Source organism: Phocoena phocoena, chromosome 1, assembly GCF_963924675.1.
Source record: "Phocoena phocoena chromosome 1, mPhoPho1.1, whole genome shotgun sequence".
Lineage (NCBI taxonomy): Eukaryota > Metazoa > Chordata > Mammalia > Artiodactyla > Phocoenidae > Phocoena > Phocoena phocoena.
In genome coordinates, this window is record NC_089219.1 from 83,525,508 (window position 1) to 83,541,118 (window position 15,611).

General features: G+C 37.8%; 1 protein-coding gene across 3 annotated transcripts in view; it reads left to right on the forward strand.

Annotated features, from left to right (window-relative positions):
• The window catches only part of ABCD3 (ATP binding cassette subfamily D member 3), an 82,626-nt gene that overhangs the window by 58,537 nt on the left and 8,478 nt on the right, over positions 1-15,611 (forward strand). For all 3 annotated transcript variants that reach the window (XM_065873630.1, XM_065873629.1, XM_065873631.1), the window contains 4 exons: positions 10,741-10,818; positions 10,924-10,989; positions 11,091-11,180; positions 11,657-11,776. In XM_065873630.1, coding sequence (XP_065729702.1) covers positions 10,741-10,818; positions 10,924-10,989; positions 11,091-11,180; positions 11,657-11,776 — 354 coding nt within the window. The remainder of the gene's footprint in view (positions 1-10,740; positions 10,819-10,923; positions 10,990-11,090; positions 11,181-11,656; positions 11,777-15,611) is intronic.

Here is a 15,611-nt window from a genome sequence, read left to right on the forward strand (position 1 = left end):
GGCTTGATTTCAGGAATAAAACAGAGCTCAAAACTCCATCTTTGATAGATTTCCAGTAGCCCTTTTATTGTCACTACCCAAGAGTAAAAAGGGCCATGAGATTTCTCCATTGAAGAATCCTCGTAGCCCTTTCTCCTACTTTCCCTCACTTGTGTCTTTACACAGACATAGAATACGCCAACAATACAGATGCACACATGGTTTGAGCCTAGTGAGGAGAGATTTGGGATCTGTGTGTACAGCCACGTGGAATAAATAGATCATGATTATGGTCTGTGATATGCTCACTTTGTCATAGTGTTACCACACTAATGCTGTCCCTTTCATCTTAGTCCAAAGCCGCCCTTCCCTTTAAAGCCTTTATGTTTGAATTTTAGTATACTTCTGGCCAGTCCTGATAACTTCACTTTTAGTCTCAGAAAGGACCTAAGTTTTTTGCTCTTATTTTGGTTTCATTTTGGAAAGTTTTATTTTAGTTATCAGTTACACCCCTGCTTGTTTAAGTTTTTTTACTCTGTGACCATGTTCCATATCACTGTTGTCTATTCTGTGATTCTTGTATTGTTTTCTCCTCCACTTGGAGCTGTTTCTTTGACTTCTGTACTTTTGGTCCACTGTTACAAATTCCTCTTCTGTCTCTTTCTGACTTAGGGTATTCTAAGTTAGACTTGGCTTTTTCTCATTTATTTTGTCTTTCTATCATTTTTTTTAACATTGTTTTATTTTGTTTTTTAATTCAACAAACATCCATTACTTCTTTGTAACATCTGATTGTTTTCTATCCATCTGGCTTACTTGAAAATAAAGATTCCTTTTTCCTGCAAAGAGGCATGATAAAACTGAGACTTGGCCATCACAAATTAATGTGTCCTACTTTATGATCAGTGTGCCTTTTGGGTTACCTAATAATCAAATAATGTAAGCTTCTTTGAGATAGGAGATTTTATATCTTATTCCTTTATAAGCTCCCTCAGCAATGGCCTATTTATATAGACTGGAGAAACCCTAAGAAATAACTACTTGTAGGTTATAATGTGGGCATTAAAATAGTACTTTGTAACTTACTAAAATTTTTACCTTTTCAGTAAGTGAGAATATTTTAATGTTTAAAGAAGCCTAAGTAAATCTTCGTAAACAGCATACTTTCATGTAATCTCTCTTTTATTTAAATCATATTTATGTGTAGAATATTTTGATGTTTTATTATAGTAAATTTATAGGAAGTAGGATTTATCAAGAAGTGATATTTCTGGGGGAATATTTTTATTGGTAAAGATATGGTGGTTCAAAGCATTCGTTGCCCCAGTAAAGCAATCCAGGATCCTCAATAATAGAGTGTTGTTGGGACTTCCCTTGTGGTTCAGTGGTTAAGAATCCGCCTGCCAGTGCAGGGGACACTGGTTCCAGCCCTGGTCCAGGAAGATCCCACATGCCGTGGAGCAGCTAAGCCCGTGCTCCACAGCTACTGAAGCCTGTCCCTAGAGCCTATGCTCTGCAGCAAGAGAAGCCACCACAATGAGAAGCACACTGCAACAAAGAGTAGCCCCCGCTCATCACAACCAAAGAAAGCCTGTGCGCAGCTATGAAGACCCAACGTAACCAAAAATAAATAAATAAAATAAATTTATATTTAAAAAATTTAAAAATAGAGTGTTATTAAGAACTTAATAACTGGTTTTCAGTGAAAGGAACCCTTGGCTTTTAGTCTTAATTCAACCCAGAAAAAAAAATACATGTTTTTACAAATCTTTAATTTGGAAAAATTATCACTGGCTTACCATGGCTGATGTCATAATTGGAAGTTTTGTCCAACATTATCAAAAGCCACGGAGTAAAGAAAAGTTAATGCTGAGTCTAAGACATTTGTGCATAGAAGAGTACCTAAGGATTTCAGTAACTCTAGTTACTATTTATACACATCATTACAAACTTGGTTTTGAGGTTTCCTGGCGTGTTGCACCAAGTAATGTGGAGGGGTATTGGATATCAGTGAAAGCCACAGTAAGCAGTTAGGTGCAGAGAACAGTACATATGGCTAACATTACCTAAGTAAATCAGAGTGCTAGGGAACCATTTAATTAATCGTTCTCTGAACTTTAAGGTGCTCCTAGGGGAAACACTTTTATAGTAGAGTACAATTATTATATATAATGTATTACTAGGAATATTCACTATATTCAATTTTATAGGAAAAAGAAATATGTATTTAGAAGAAGTCCATCAAAATAACTCTTCGAAATAATTTCTCAGAAAAAAAGACAAATGTCTGGAAAAGTCATTCAGAATAGCTCATTTTCTAATATACAACATAAAATTTACCATTTTAACTATTTTGAAGTATACAGTTCAGTGGCATTAAGTACATTTAGTGTGTTGTGCAACCATCACCTCTATCTTCAGAACTTTTTCATCACAGCAAAGAGAAACTCTGTACCCATTAAACAGTAACTTGTTTCTCCCCACCCCTTAGTCCCTGGTAACCTCTGTTCTACTTTCTGTCTCACTGAATTTGCCTAGTCTGGGTACCTCATGTGAATGGAATCATAACATCTGTCCTTTTGTGTCTGGCATATCTCACTTAGCATCGTGTCTTCAGGTTCATTCACGTTGTGGTGTGTACCAGAATTTCATTCCTTTTAAGGCTGAATAATAATATTCCATTGTATGTATATGCCACATTTTGTTTATTCATTTATCCACTTGGGTTGCTTCCACTTTCGACTATTTTGAATAACGCAGAAGGCTCTGCATTCCATCAGAAAAAGTTCTTTCAGTGGCTTACAGCACCCTATAGTGTTTACCTGCCGTTACCCTGCCACCACCTCTGACCTCTCTGAGCTCATTTCCTACTACTCTTCCCTCCTGCTCATTCTTCTTCAGCTGAATCCTTTCTGGTTTTTGAATAGGACAGGTACATTCCTGCTTCAGCCTTTGTAGCTACTTTTTGTGGGTAGGGTTGGGACTGCAACAGTCCCTCCAGATAAACTTCTGGTTCACTCTTTCTTTCACAGCTTTGCCCAGTTGTCATTTTCAGTGAGGCCTGGCCTGACCACCTTAAAAATGCAACCCACCCCCACACACACAGTTTTTTTACCTTTATCTATTTTTTCCCTGTAGCACTTATTTTCTAACATACTGTTTAATTTACTTATTTATTATGCATATTCCTTATTGTATGTCTCTCCCACTAGAATGTGTACTGGTAAGGGTAAGGATTTTGTTGTGTTTTTTGTTGTTCTTTGGGTTTCTTTGGTCTCTTTTACTCACTAATGTAGCTGCATTGCCTCGAACAGAGCCAGACACTGAGTATTCAATACATATTCATTGAATTAAAAAATAGGAACCTAAGGCTCAACAGTTTAAAAAAGGCAGGTTCCATAGCCAGGGTAACTCATATCTCTCTGTTGTCTTTTCCTGCTGTGATACATTGCTGTGTGAGCTACAATTATGACTCAGGTTTTTTGATTCATCACCAGGTTGATTAACTCAGATAAGACCATAAGCTTAGAAATCAACCACTGTTGACATTTTTCATTTAACTTTACGTTGTTGCAGAGCAATTTGGTGGCACTTATAAATATTTATAATACATATGTACTTTGATACAATACATAATTTCTAAGAATCTGATCTGTAGAAGTATTTCTCACCAGTGCATCAGTTTGCACTCTCAGAGCTTCATTGCAGTATTATTAAAAGAGCAAGCAAAATGCAGATGACCTAAATATTTAACAAAAGGAGAGTATTTAAATACGTTATGATACATCCTTACTATGGAATACACTGCAGGCATTAAGAGAGGAATGGGGAGAATCTGAATATACTGACCTGAAAGAATATCTGTGATATATTGTTTGTTTGTTTATTTATTTTAAATTTTATTTTATTTTTATACAGCAGGTTCTTATTAGTTATCTCTTTTATACATATTAGTGTATATATGTCAATCCCAATCTCCCATTTCATACCACCACCACCCTGCCCCCCACCCCTGCCCCCCACCTCCGTTTCCCTCACCTTGGTGTCCATACGTTTGTTCTCTTCATCTGTGTCTCTATTTCTGCCATGCAAACCAGTTCATCTGCACCATTTTTCTAGATTCCACATATATGCATTAATATACGATACTTGTTTTTCTCTTTCTGACTTACTTCACTCTGTATGACAGTCTCCAGGTCCATCCACGTCTCGACAAATGACCCAATTTCATTCCTTTTTATGGCTGAGTAATATTCCATTGTATATATGTACCACATCTTCTTTATCCATTCGCCTGTTCATGGGCATTTAGGTTGCTTCCATGACCTGGCTATTGTACATAGTGCTGCAGTGAGCATTGTGGTGCGTGTGTCTTTTTGAATTACAGTTTCCTCTGGCTGTCTGCCCAGTAGTGGGATTGCTGGGTCATATGGTAATTCTATTTTTAATTTTTTAAGGATCATCCATGCTGTTCTCTATAGTGGCTGTATCAATTTACATTCCCACCAACAGTGCGAGAAGGTTCCCTTTTCTCCACACCCTCTCCAGCGTTTGTTGTTTGTGGATTTTCTGATGATGCCCATTCTAACTGGTGTGAGGTGATAACTCATTGTAGTTTTGATTTGCATTTCTCTAATAATTAGTAATGTTGAGCAGCTTTTCATGTGCCTCTTGGGCATCTGTATGTCTTCTTTGGAGAAATGTCTATTTAGGTCTTCTGCCCATTTTTTGATTGTGTTGTTTGTTCTTTTTAATACTGAGCTGCATGAGCTGTTTATATAGTTTGGAGATTAATACTTTGTCCATTGATTTGTTTGCAAATATTTTCTCCCATTCTGAGGGTTGTCTTTCTGTCTTGTTTATAGTTTCCTTTGCTGTGCAAAAGCTTTGACGTTTCATTAGATCCCATTTCTTGATTTTTGTTTTTATTTCCATTACTCTAGGAGGTGGATAAAAAAAGATCCTGCTGTGATTTATTTCAAGTCCTCTTCCTGTGTTTTCCTCTAACAGTTTTATAGTGTCTGGTCTTAAATTTAGGTCTTTAATCCATTTTGAGTTTATTTTTTGTGTATCGTGTTAGGGAGTGTTCTAATTTCACTCTTTTACATGTAGCTGTCCAGTTTTCCCAGCACCACTTATTGAAGAGGCTGTCTTTTCTCTATTATATATCCATGCCTCCTTTGTCGTAGATTAGTTGACCATAGGTGCATGGGTTTATCTCTGGGCTTTCTATCCTGTTCCACTGATCTATATTCTGTTTCTATGCTAATACCATATTGTCTTTATTTTATTTTATTTTTAATTTTTGGCTGTGTTGGGTCTCCATTGCTGTGCATGGGCTTTCTCTAGTTGCGGTGAGCCAGGGCTACTCTTCGTTACTGTGTGCGGGCTTCTCATTGTCGTGGCTTCTCTTGTTGCAGACACGGGCTCTAGGCGCGCAGGTTTCAGTAGTTGTGGCACGTGGGCTCAGTAGTTGTGGCTTGTGGGCTCTTGAGCTCAGGCTCAGTAGTTGTGGCGCATGGGCTTTGTTGCTCTGCGGTATGTGAGATCTTCCTGGGCCAGACTCAAACCCGTGTCCCTTACATTGGCAGGCAGATTCTTAACCACCTTGCCACCAGGGAAGCCCCTACCATATTGTCTTGATTACTGTAGCTTTGTGATATAGTCTGAAGTCAGGGAGTGTGATTCCTCCAGCTCCATTTTTTTCCCTCAAGCTAGCTTTGGCTATTCAGGGTCTTTTGTATCTCCATACAAATTTTAAGATTTTTTTGTTCTATTTCTGTAAAAAATGCCATTGGTAATTTGGTAGGAATTGCATTGACTCTGTAGATTGCTTTGGGTAGTATAGTCATTTTCACAGTATTTATTCTTCCAATCCAAGAACATGGTATATCTCTCCATCTGTTTGTGTCATCTTTGATTTCTTTCATCAGTGTCTTATAGTTTTCTGAGTACAGGTCTTTTACCTCCTTAGGTAGGTTTATTCCTAGGTATTTTATTCTTTTCATTGCAATGGTAAATGATATTGTTTCCATAATTTCTCTTTCTGATCTTTCATTGTTAGTGTATAGGAATTCAAGAGATTTCTGTGCATTAATTTTGTATCCTGCAACTTTACCAAATTCATTGATTAGCTCTAGTAGTTGTCTGGTGGCATCTTTAGGATTCTCCACATATAGTATCATGTCATCTGTAAAGAGTGACAGTTTTACTTCTTTTCCAATTTGATTCCTTTTATTTCTTTTTCTTTTCTGATTGCTGTGGCTAGGACTTCCAAAACTATGTTGAATAAAAGTGGTGAGAGTGGACATCCTTGTTTTGTTCCTGATCTTAGAGGAAATGCTTTCAGTTTTTCACCATTGAGAATGATGTTTGCTGTGGGTTTGTCATAGATGGCCTTTATTATGTTGAGGTAGGTTCCCTCTCTGCCCACTTTCTGGAGAGTTTTTATCATAAATGGGTGTTGAATTTTGTCAAAAGCTTTTTCTGCGTCTATTGAGATGATCATACATTTTTTTCCTTCAGTTTGTTAATATGGTGTATCGCATTGATTTGCATATATTGAAGAATCCTTGCATCCCTGGGATAAATCCCACTTGATCATGGTGTATGATCCTTTTAATGTGTTGTTGGATTCTGTTAGTATTTTGTTGAGGATTTTTGCATCTATGTTCATCAGTCTGTAATTTTCTTTTTTTGTAGTATCTTTGTCTGGTTTGGGTATCAGGGTGATGGTGGCCTTGTAGAATGAGTTTGGGAGTGTTCTCCCTCTGCTATATTTTGGAAGATTTGAGAAGGATAGATGTTAGATCTCCTCTAAATGTTTGATAGAATTCACCTGTGAAGCCATTTGGTCCTGGATTTTTGTTTGTTGGAAGATTTTTAATCACAGTTTCAATTTCATTACTTGTGATTGGTCTGTTTATATTTTCTCTTTCTTCCTGGTTCAGTCTCGGAAGGTTATGCTTTTCTAAGAATTTGTCCATTTCTTCCAGGTTGGCCATTTTATTGGCATAGGGTTGCTTATAGTAGTCTCTTATGATGCTTTGTATTTCTGTGGTGTCCATTGTAACTTCTTTTTCATTTCTAATTTTATTGATTTGAGTCCTCTCCCTCTTTTTCTTGATGAGTCTGGCTAAAGGTTTATCAATCCTGTTTATCTTCTCAGAGAACTAGCTTTTAGTTTTATTGATCTTTGCTATTGTTTTCTTTTTTTCCATTGCATTTATTTCTGCTCTGATCTTTATGGTTTCTTTCCTTCTACTAACTTTGGGTTTTGTTTGTTGTTCTTTCTCTAGTTCCTTTAGGTGTAAGCTTAGATTGCTTATTTGAGATTTTTTTTGTTTCTTGAGGTAGGATTGTGTTGCTCTAAACTTCCCTCTTAGACCTGCTTGTGCTGCATCCCATAGCTTTTGGGTCGTTGTGTTTTCATTGTCATTTGTCTCTAGGTATGATTTGATTTCCTCTATGATTTCTTCAGTGATCTCTTGGTTATTTATTAATGTATTGTTTAGCCTCCATGTGTTTGTGTTTTTCACGTTTTTTCCCCTGTAATTGATTTCTAATCTCATAGTGTTGTGGTTGAAAAAGATGCTTGCTATGATTTCAGTGTTCTTAACTTACCGAGGTTTGATTTGTGACCCAAGGTCTGATCTACCCTGGAGAATGTTCCATATGCACTTGAAAGTGTAATCTGCTGTTTTTGGATGGAATGTCCTGTAAATATCAATTAAATCTGTCTGGTCTGTTGTGTCATTTAAAGTTTGTGCTTCCTTATTAGTTTTCTGTCTGGATTATTGGTCCATTGGTGTAAGTGAGGTGTTAAAGTCCCCCTCTATTGTTGTGTTACCGTTGATTTCCTCTTTTATAGCTGTTAGCACTTGCCTTATGTATTGAGGTGCTCCTGTGTTGGGTGCATATATATTTATAATTGTTATATCTTCTTCTTGGATTGATCCCTTGATCATTATGTAGTGTCCTTCCTTGTCTCTTGTAACATTCTTTATTTTAAAGTCTATTTTATCTGATATGAGTTTTGCTACTCCAGCTTTCTTTTCATTTCCATTTGCATGGAATATCTTTTTCCATCCCCTCACTTTCAGTCTGCATGTGTCCCTAGGTCTGAAGTGGGTCTCTTGTAGACAGCATATTTATGGGTCTTGTTTTTGTATCCATTCAGCAAGCCTGTGTCTTTTGGTTGGAGCATTTAATCCATTCACGTTTAAGGTATTTATCAACATGTATGTTCCTATTACCATTTTCTGATTTGTTTGGGGTTTGGTTTTATATGTCCTTTTTTTCTCTTATGTTTCCCACCTAGAGAAGTTCCTTTAGCATTTGTTGTAGAGCTGGTTTGGTGGTGCTGAATTCGCTTAGCTTTTGCTTGTCTGTAAAGCTATTGATTTCTCCACTGAATCTGAATGAAATCCTTGCCAGGGAAGTAATCTTAGTTGTACTTTAGATATATCATGCCACTCCCTTCTGGCTTGTAGAGTTTCTGCTGAGAAATCAGCTGTTAATCTTATGGGAGTTCTCTTGTATTTTTCATTTTTCCCTTGTTGCTTTTAATAATTTTTCTTTGTCTTTAATTTTTGCCAGTTTGATTATTATGTGTCTTGGCGTGTTTCTCCTTGGGTTTATCCTGTGTGGGACTCTCTGCGCTTCCTGGACTTGGGTGGCTATTTTCTTTCCCATGTTAAGGAAAGTTTTAGACTCTAATGTCTTCAGATATTTTCTCGGGTCCTTTCTCTCTCTCTTCTTCTTCTTCTTCGTGGGACCCCTGTAATGTGAATGTTCATGTGTTTAATGTTGTCCCAGAGGTCTCTCAGTCTGTCTTCATTTCTGTTCATTCTGTTTTCTCTATTCTGTTCCACTGCAGTGAATCCCACCATTCTTTCTTCCATATTCTGTTCCACTGCAGTGAATTCCACCATTTCTTCCAGGTCACTTATCTGTTCTTCTGCCTCAGTTACTCTGCTATTGATTCCTTCTAGTGTACTTTTCATTTCAGTTATTGTGTTGTTCATCTCTGTTTGTTTGTTCTTAAATCTTCTGGGTGTTTGTTCTTTAATTGTTCTAGGTCGTTAATTGTTCTAGAAGATACATTTCTTGTATCTTCTCAATCTTTGACTCCTCCGTTCTTTTTCTGAGGTCCTGGATCATCTTTGCTATCATTATTCTGAATTATTTTTCTGGAAGGTTGCCTATCTCCACTTCATTTAGTTGTTTTTATGGGGTTTTATCTTGTTTCCTCATCTGGTACATAGTACTCTGCCTTTTCATTTTGTCTATCTTTGTGTGAATATGGTTTTTGTTCCACAGGCTGCAGGACTATAGTTCTTATTTCTGCTGTCTGCCCTCTGGTGGATGAGGCTATCTGAGAGTCTTGTGTAAGCTTCCTGTTGGGAGGGACTAGTGGTAGGTAGAGCTGGGTGTTGCTCTGATGGGCAGAACTCAGTAAAACTTTAATCCACTTGTCTGCTGATGTGTGGGGCTGAGTTCCCTCCCTGTTGGTTGTTTGGCCTGAGGTGACCCAACATTGGAACCTACCCGGCTCTTTGGTGTGGCTAATGGTGACTCTGGGAGTGCTCATGCCAAGGATTACTTCCCAGAACTTCTCCTGCCAGTGTCCTTGTCCCCAGGGTGAGCCACAGCCACCCCCCACCCCGCCTCTGCAGGAGACCCTCCCACACTAGCAGGTAGGTCTGGTTCAGTCTCCTGTGGGGTCACTGCTCCTTCCTCCTGGGTCCTGATGTGCACACTACTTTGTGTGTGCCCTCCAAGAGTGGAGTCTCTGTTTCCCCCAGTCCTGTTGAAGTCCTGCAGTCAAATCCTGCTAGCCTTCAAAGGCTGATTCTCTGGGAATTCTTCCTCCCGTTGCCCCCTAAGTTGGGAAGCCTGACGTGGGGCTCAGAACCTTCACTCCAGAGGGTGGACTTCTGTGGTATAAGTGTTCTCCAGTTTGTGAGTCACCCACCCAGCAGTTATGGGATTTGATTTTATTGTAATTGTGCCCCTCCTACCGTCACATTGCGGCTCCACCTTTGTCTTTGGATGTGGGGTATCTTTTTTGGTGAGTTCCAGTGTTTTTCCTGTTGATAAGATTGTTCAGCAGTTAGTTGTGATTCTGGTGCTCTTGCAAGAGGGAGGGCACGTCCTTCTATTCCACCATCTTGATCCCTTCCATGAAATTCATTTTGTTTACATCTGTATTTTGTACAAGTCTTTATTTATACCTTTCCTGAGCTGTTTTATTATGGTATATTTCTTGTAAGCAGTATATAACTAGATTTTTTTTAAGTACATTTTAAAAACCTCAAAAGCAAAGCAAAATAAAACATAATTCTTTGCTGACCTCCCCAACTAGGCAGGATGAGTCTATTCAGCACCCGATATATTGTTAAATAAGAACAAGTTGTAGAGCAGTATGTATAGTACAATTCTATTTTTAAAACAAGACTGTGTTTACATACATAATTACTGTTTTCAAGAATTCAAGCTTTAGATATTTGTATTCTGATTGAGATTAAGTTGATATCAATCAATAGTGATATTTAAGTGGGAAAAAAAGTGACTGAGTAAAAATTGAAAGTAAACAAAAATAAAAGGTCTCTTCATCCATACCCTCCACTGCTTCTACCTAATATCACATTTATAGACATAATAGAAAACTTATCATTAGCGAAGAACTATTTGACTCTATGGAAATGTTCATTGAGTGTATATTCTATTTAATTAATTCATAGACTCATTTCCTTTCAGGTTCGATCTGGGGCAAACGTTCTAATTTGTGGTCCAAATGGCTGTGGAAAGAGTTCACTTTTCCGTGTTCTTGGTGAAGTAAGTAAAAACTGGCCTCTAGGTTTTGTAGTCTTATTTTGCTATATAATCTACCACATTGTGAAATTTACAGCTCTTCTTCCCCCTCCTCCTTTGCTTTTATAGTTATGGCCTCTTTTTGGAGGACGTCTAACTAAACCTGAGAGAGGAAAGTTATTTTACGTTCCCCAGGTAAGACCCTGTTTGAGTTATTTTATAATCTTTGATTTCAAGATCTTTTAACTTATTTTTTTAAAAATCACTTCTAATGATTTTTGCTCTGTTACTATCAGAGACCTTATATGACCCTTGGAACACTTCGAGACCAAGTGATATATCCAGATGGAAGAGAAGATCAGAGAAAGAAGGGGATTTCTGACCTCGTAAGGAAATGTTTATTTCCTAGACTTACTGAAAACACCACTTCAGAGTCTTTATCTTAATCAGTTAAGTATTTTAGATTTCAAGTAGTTTATCCTAACCTTTTGTAAAGGCTTCTACAGCCTAATCATTAATTATAACTTTCCAGATTGAGGTAAGACGTTAACTATTTTGCTTAAATATGACTTGTTGAATGTTTAACCTTGTCTTTTACACTATTTGTTTTCTCATTGCCCTTGTCCTTTAATTATGTACAATAGTATTATTTTCTTTATGCCTCTAGATATATTTTGTCAAAATTAGTATAAATAGGAAGTAAAGAGTTTGTTTACCTTTGTGCCACATTCTTTTGTGAAATGTGCCTTTTTTAGTGATATTGACAATAGTATTATAGTCCTTCTAGTTTAAAAAATAAAGCAAGGTAGAGAATATTGGTTTATATTAAGCATGATTTCATCTTTAATCATTTTGCTGAAAGGTACTGAAGGAATACTTAGACAATGTCCAGCTGGGTCATATCCTTGAACGTGAAGGAGGCTGGGACAGTGTTCTGGATTGGATGGATGTACTCAGTGGTGGAGAAAAGCAAAGAATGGCAGTAAGTGTGCTCTGAAAACACTGCACAACAATGCAGCTGGTTGCATAAAGTCACTCCTAGAATCCAGCATTTTGATAATCAAGGCATACAATTTTGTTTTAATCTTTTTATTTAGCAATTATTATAGTGTGGTTTAGTTTATATGATAATAGAAGTATAGCTTGCATGTAAATTTGGAATTCTGAAAAATGCAAAAATATTCCCATGAAAGGAAAAGATGCAGATCCAATTATATACCGTTAATCCGTTTTTCCAAAAGTTTGGGGAACTTTGCAGCATATAGGTCCTGGTTGGGTTATGAGATCCCTTTCAGTATTTTTTCCCTATAGACACCTCTCTGTCTTAGCCTATTCTCTCTAAAGTAGCTGAAGGTATTAGAGATGTTAATTTTATTACCATTTTATTCTTTATTCTGTTCTTGTCCTTTCCCTCTATCATTATATTTATCCTTGTTTCAGGGCTCAGTATCTACTACCTAAAGTTATTTAGAATTTTAAAATTTTCCTAATATAAAGAAACATTTCAAAGCAATTATTTTATGATCAACTAAAGTTATCTCAATCAAACATGACTACAAAATGTGACATATTAAGAGTGATTCTTTGAGTACTCTGTAAAGGGGGATAACTTTTATTTTTTTATTTTATTTTTTGTAATTAATAATTTTTGGCTGCGTTGGGTCTTCATTGGTGCACGTGGGCTTTCTCTAGTTGCGGCGAGCAGGGGCTGCTCTTTGTTGTGGTGCGCAGGCTTCTCGTTGAATTGGCTTCTCTCATTGTGGAGCACAGGCTCTAGGCGCGTGGGCTTCAGTAGTTTTGGTGCACGGGCTTAGTTGCTCCACGGCATGTGGGAATCTTCCCAGACCAGGGATTGAACCCATGTCCCCTGCATTGGCAGGCGGATTCTTAACCACTGCACCACCAGGGAAGTCGCAAGGGGGATAACTTTTAGGGAGTCATTTTCTAACTAGACATACCATAATTTGAGCAGATCCAGAGGAATTTTTTGGTGATGGAGTGTTATAACCTTGTGGAAATTAGAGAAAACTGTAGCCAAGGAAAAATAGCAGAAGAATGGACTTATTTCAGAATTGCTTACTGTTTATCTTCACGTTATATTCTACCTTTTGGTTACCTCCTATTCCATGATTGTTTTGCATGTTGCTTTTCTCCAGGTCATACCCATTCTATATGAACTTAATATCAACTTAATATTGTGATTTGTCTAGCTAGTGAGATTAATCTAGAGTGATGAATGAATCATAAACGAAAGAGGAGATATCAGCCATACTCAAAGTGGAAATTGGGCTGAAGGCATGAGAATTTAAAGTGATTGAGCATTTCTGGAATCAGTTTAGAAGATGCCTATAGAAATAACTGCAATTCAAGAAAACTAATTTACATTCCTATACCGTGACTTCAAAGAAAATGGAAGGATAAGGCAAGATTCACAAGTGGACACAATGGAGACTCAGAAAGAAAAATAAATCTGCTTAAACTAAGGAATTCTATATGTTTGGTATAAATGTTACACAGAGGGTAGTTTTTATTAGAAGATAAGAAATTTAAGGGTATGCCTAGAGGAGTGAGAGGTCATTTTGGAAGAATAGGGAGTGGGGGAAGGAACCCTGTAAAGCTAGATGAACCATGATAGAGCTGGGAAATGGGGAGAGCTCACCTGTAACATGGTTGCGTGGCCAAGCCCTTGACAGGGTGTGTTCTGTATAGGCCAATATTTGGAGAATTGAATGTGAAGTTTAAAAGAGAGCATATTGTTTTGCTACTTTAGAAGGGTTTGGAGGGAGATAGAAAAGGCTAATGCAATAAATATTAACATGGCTGAAGTTGGGTGGATGTATGTGTATTCATTTTATTATTCTTTCATTTTTTTGGTAGGATTAAGATTTTCAAAGTAAAAAGTTGATGGGAAGAGAAGACATAATTTTTATAAATTATAAAAATCTATAATTTATAAATTATAAAAATTATAGTTTTTAGGAAGAACAGACTTGAAAGGTTTAACCAAAACAGTGAATCTATGAGTGAAGGTTGGTATAAAACAGATGAACCAAAGGAACTCTTAGGTAAGGAGAATCAGGATTTGAATTTGAGGGAATGGAATAAAACTACTGAATAAAGGGAGATCTGGTGAACACATTTCTAAAAGTCCCTTGAAAAATATCAACGTAAATATAGGGGGAAATATTATTCCATTATTTTAACAGCAAAAAAATTAATTATGGTATGCTTGCCACAGAGTTTAGGATTAGCTAAGAATCTATTCTGTGCAAGGCACTTAGCTAGGTGCCTGCCTTTATAATCTAGTTAGGAGAGCCAGATATGCTCCTTTAATTGTGATACCAGACAGGCAGTCTTCAGTGATAGTTACAAAGAAAATGCACTAGAATATTGATGAGGGAAAGATTGGTTTGGGGTGGCAGGTCCCATTTAATTCTCTCAAGAGCCCCTGTGAAGTAAGGTACAGATGAGGGAAAGACTTGGAGAACTTGCAGCTTACTGATACCAAATAGCTGCTGCATGGCAGAACTGAGATCCACGTGCAGGTGAGTCTGACCCCAGAACTCTTGCTCTTAACCAGTACATTACAGTATATGGCCTTCAATATGCAGGTGAACTGTCTGACCAGTTCTCTTCTCTCACTGTGCCTTGAAGTCTCAAGTGACATGTCTTTTTCCCCCATTGTACCCATTTGTGTCCAGCCATCAGCTAGTCCAACCCTGGTCCAAACATCAGCCAGGGTTGCTCCACCTAATATCATAAATTGGGCTGTCTTATTTCTCTGACCCATAGTTTTCTTTTCTACTCTTCTGTTCTTGCTCTTCCTCTTTAGTGATGGTTTCTTTATATTGAATTATGAAAAAGTATATATGATAGAAAAGTTGGAATGTTTATAAAAGTGTAAAGAAAGGCCCAGACCACCTTACCAGACATACCACTGTCATAAGATTTTGTGTTTTTTTAAATTCATTTTTGTAATTAATTCTTTTTCCTTTACCTAATTGGCAGCTGTCCCCATTGTTCAGACTCACTGAGGTCTCTCTAATATTTACCCATTCCTTCTCTATAATTGATCAGTTCCCTTCTGACTACCTTCTTTCCTGTCCAGCACAGACTTAACAATCCAGGGCCTAGAACATAGGAGGTACACAGGAGATATTTCTTAAAGGAATGAACAAATGATCCCTTCCCCTTAACTTCCTTTCCCACTTTCTGTTTTCTCATATTATTTAAACACCAATCCAAGAGCAGTTGTTTGCCTTGGCATCTCTGTACATTGGCTTCTGAGCACCGCTGGAAAAAATCAGAGAATAAGATGGATTGGTGGCACTGCACTTCCATGGTTTCCAGTCTTACAGAGATTCACAGCATGGCTTGGCAATCCTATTACTGATTTTTGTCCCTCTGTCTCATTTTTCATGATAATCATTTGAAAACTACCAGTCTCAGGCTTTCTACCCCATTACCTACTCCACCACTCTCAGCAGAATAATTCCTCCTACTTCTTTTTTTTTTTGGCGGTACGCGGGCCTCTCACTGTTGTGGCCTCTCCCGTTGCGGAGCACAGGCTCCGGACGCGCAGTTTTAGCGGCCACGGCTCACGGGCCCAGCCGCTCCACGGCATGTGGGATCTTCCCGGACCAGGGCACGAGCCCGCGTCCCCTGCATCGGCAGGCAGGCTCTCAACCACTGCGCCACCAGGGAAGCCCCCTCCTACTTCTTAAAGAAAAAAGAGATGCTGTTATTTCAGTTACATGACTGCTAATTTTTATTGAGTGCTAAATAGGCGATAGGCAGTATGCCAAGCACTTTACACA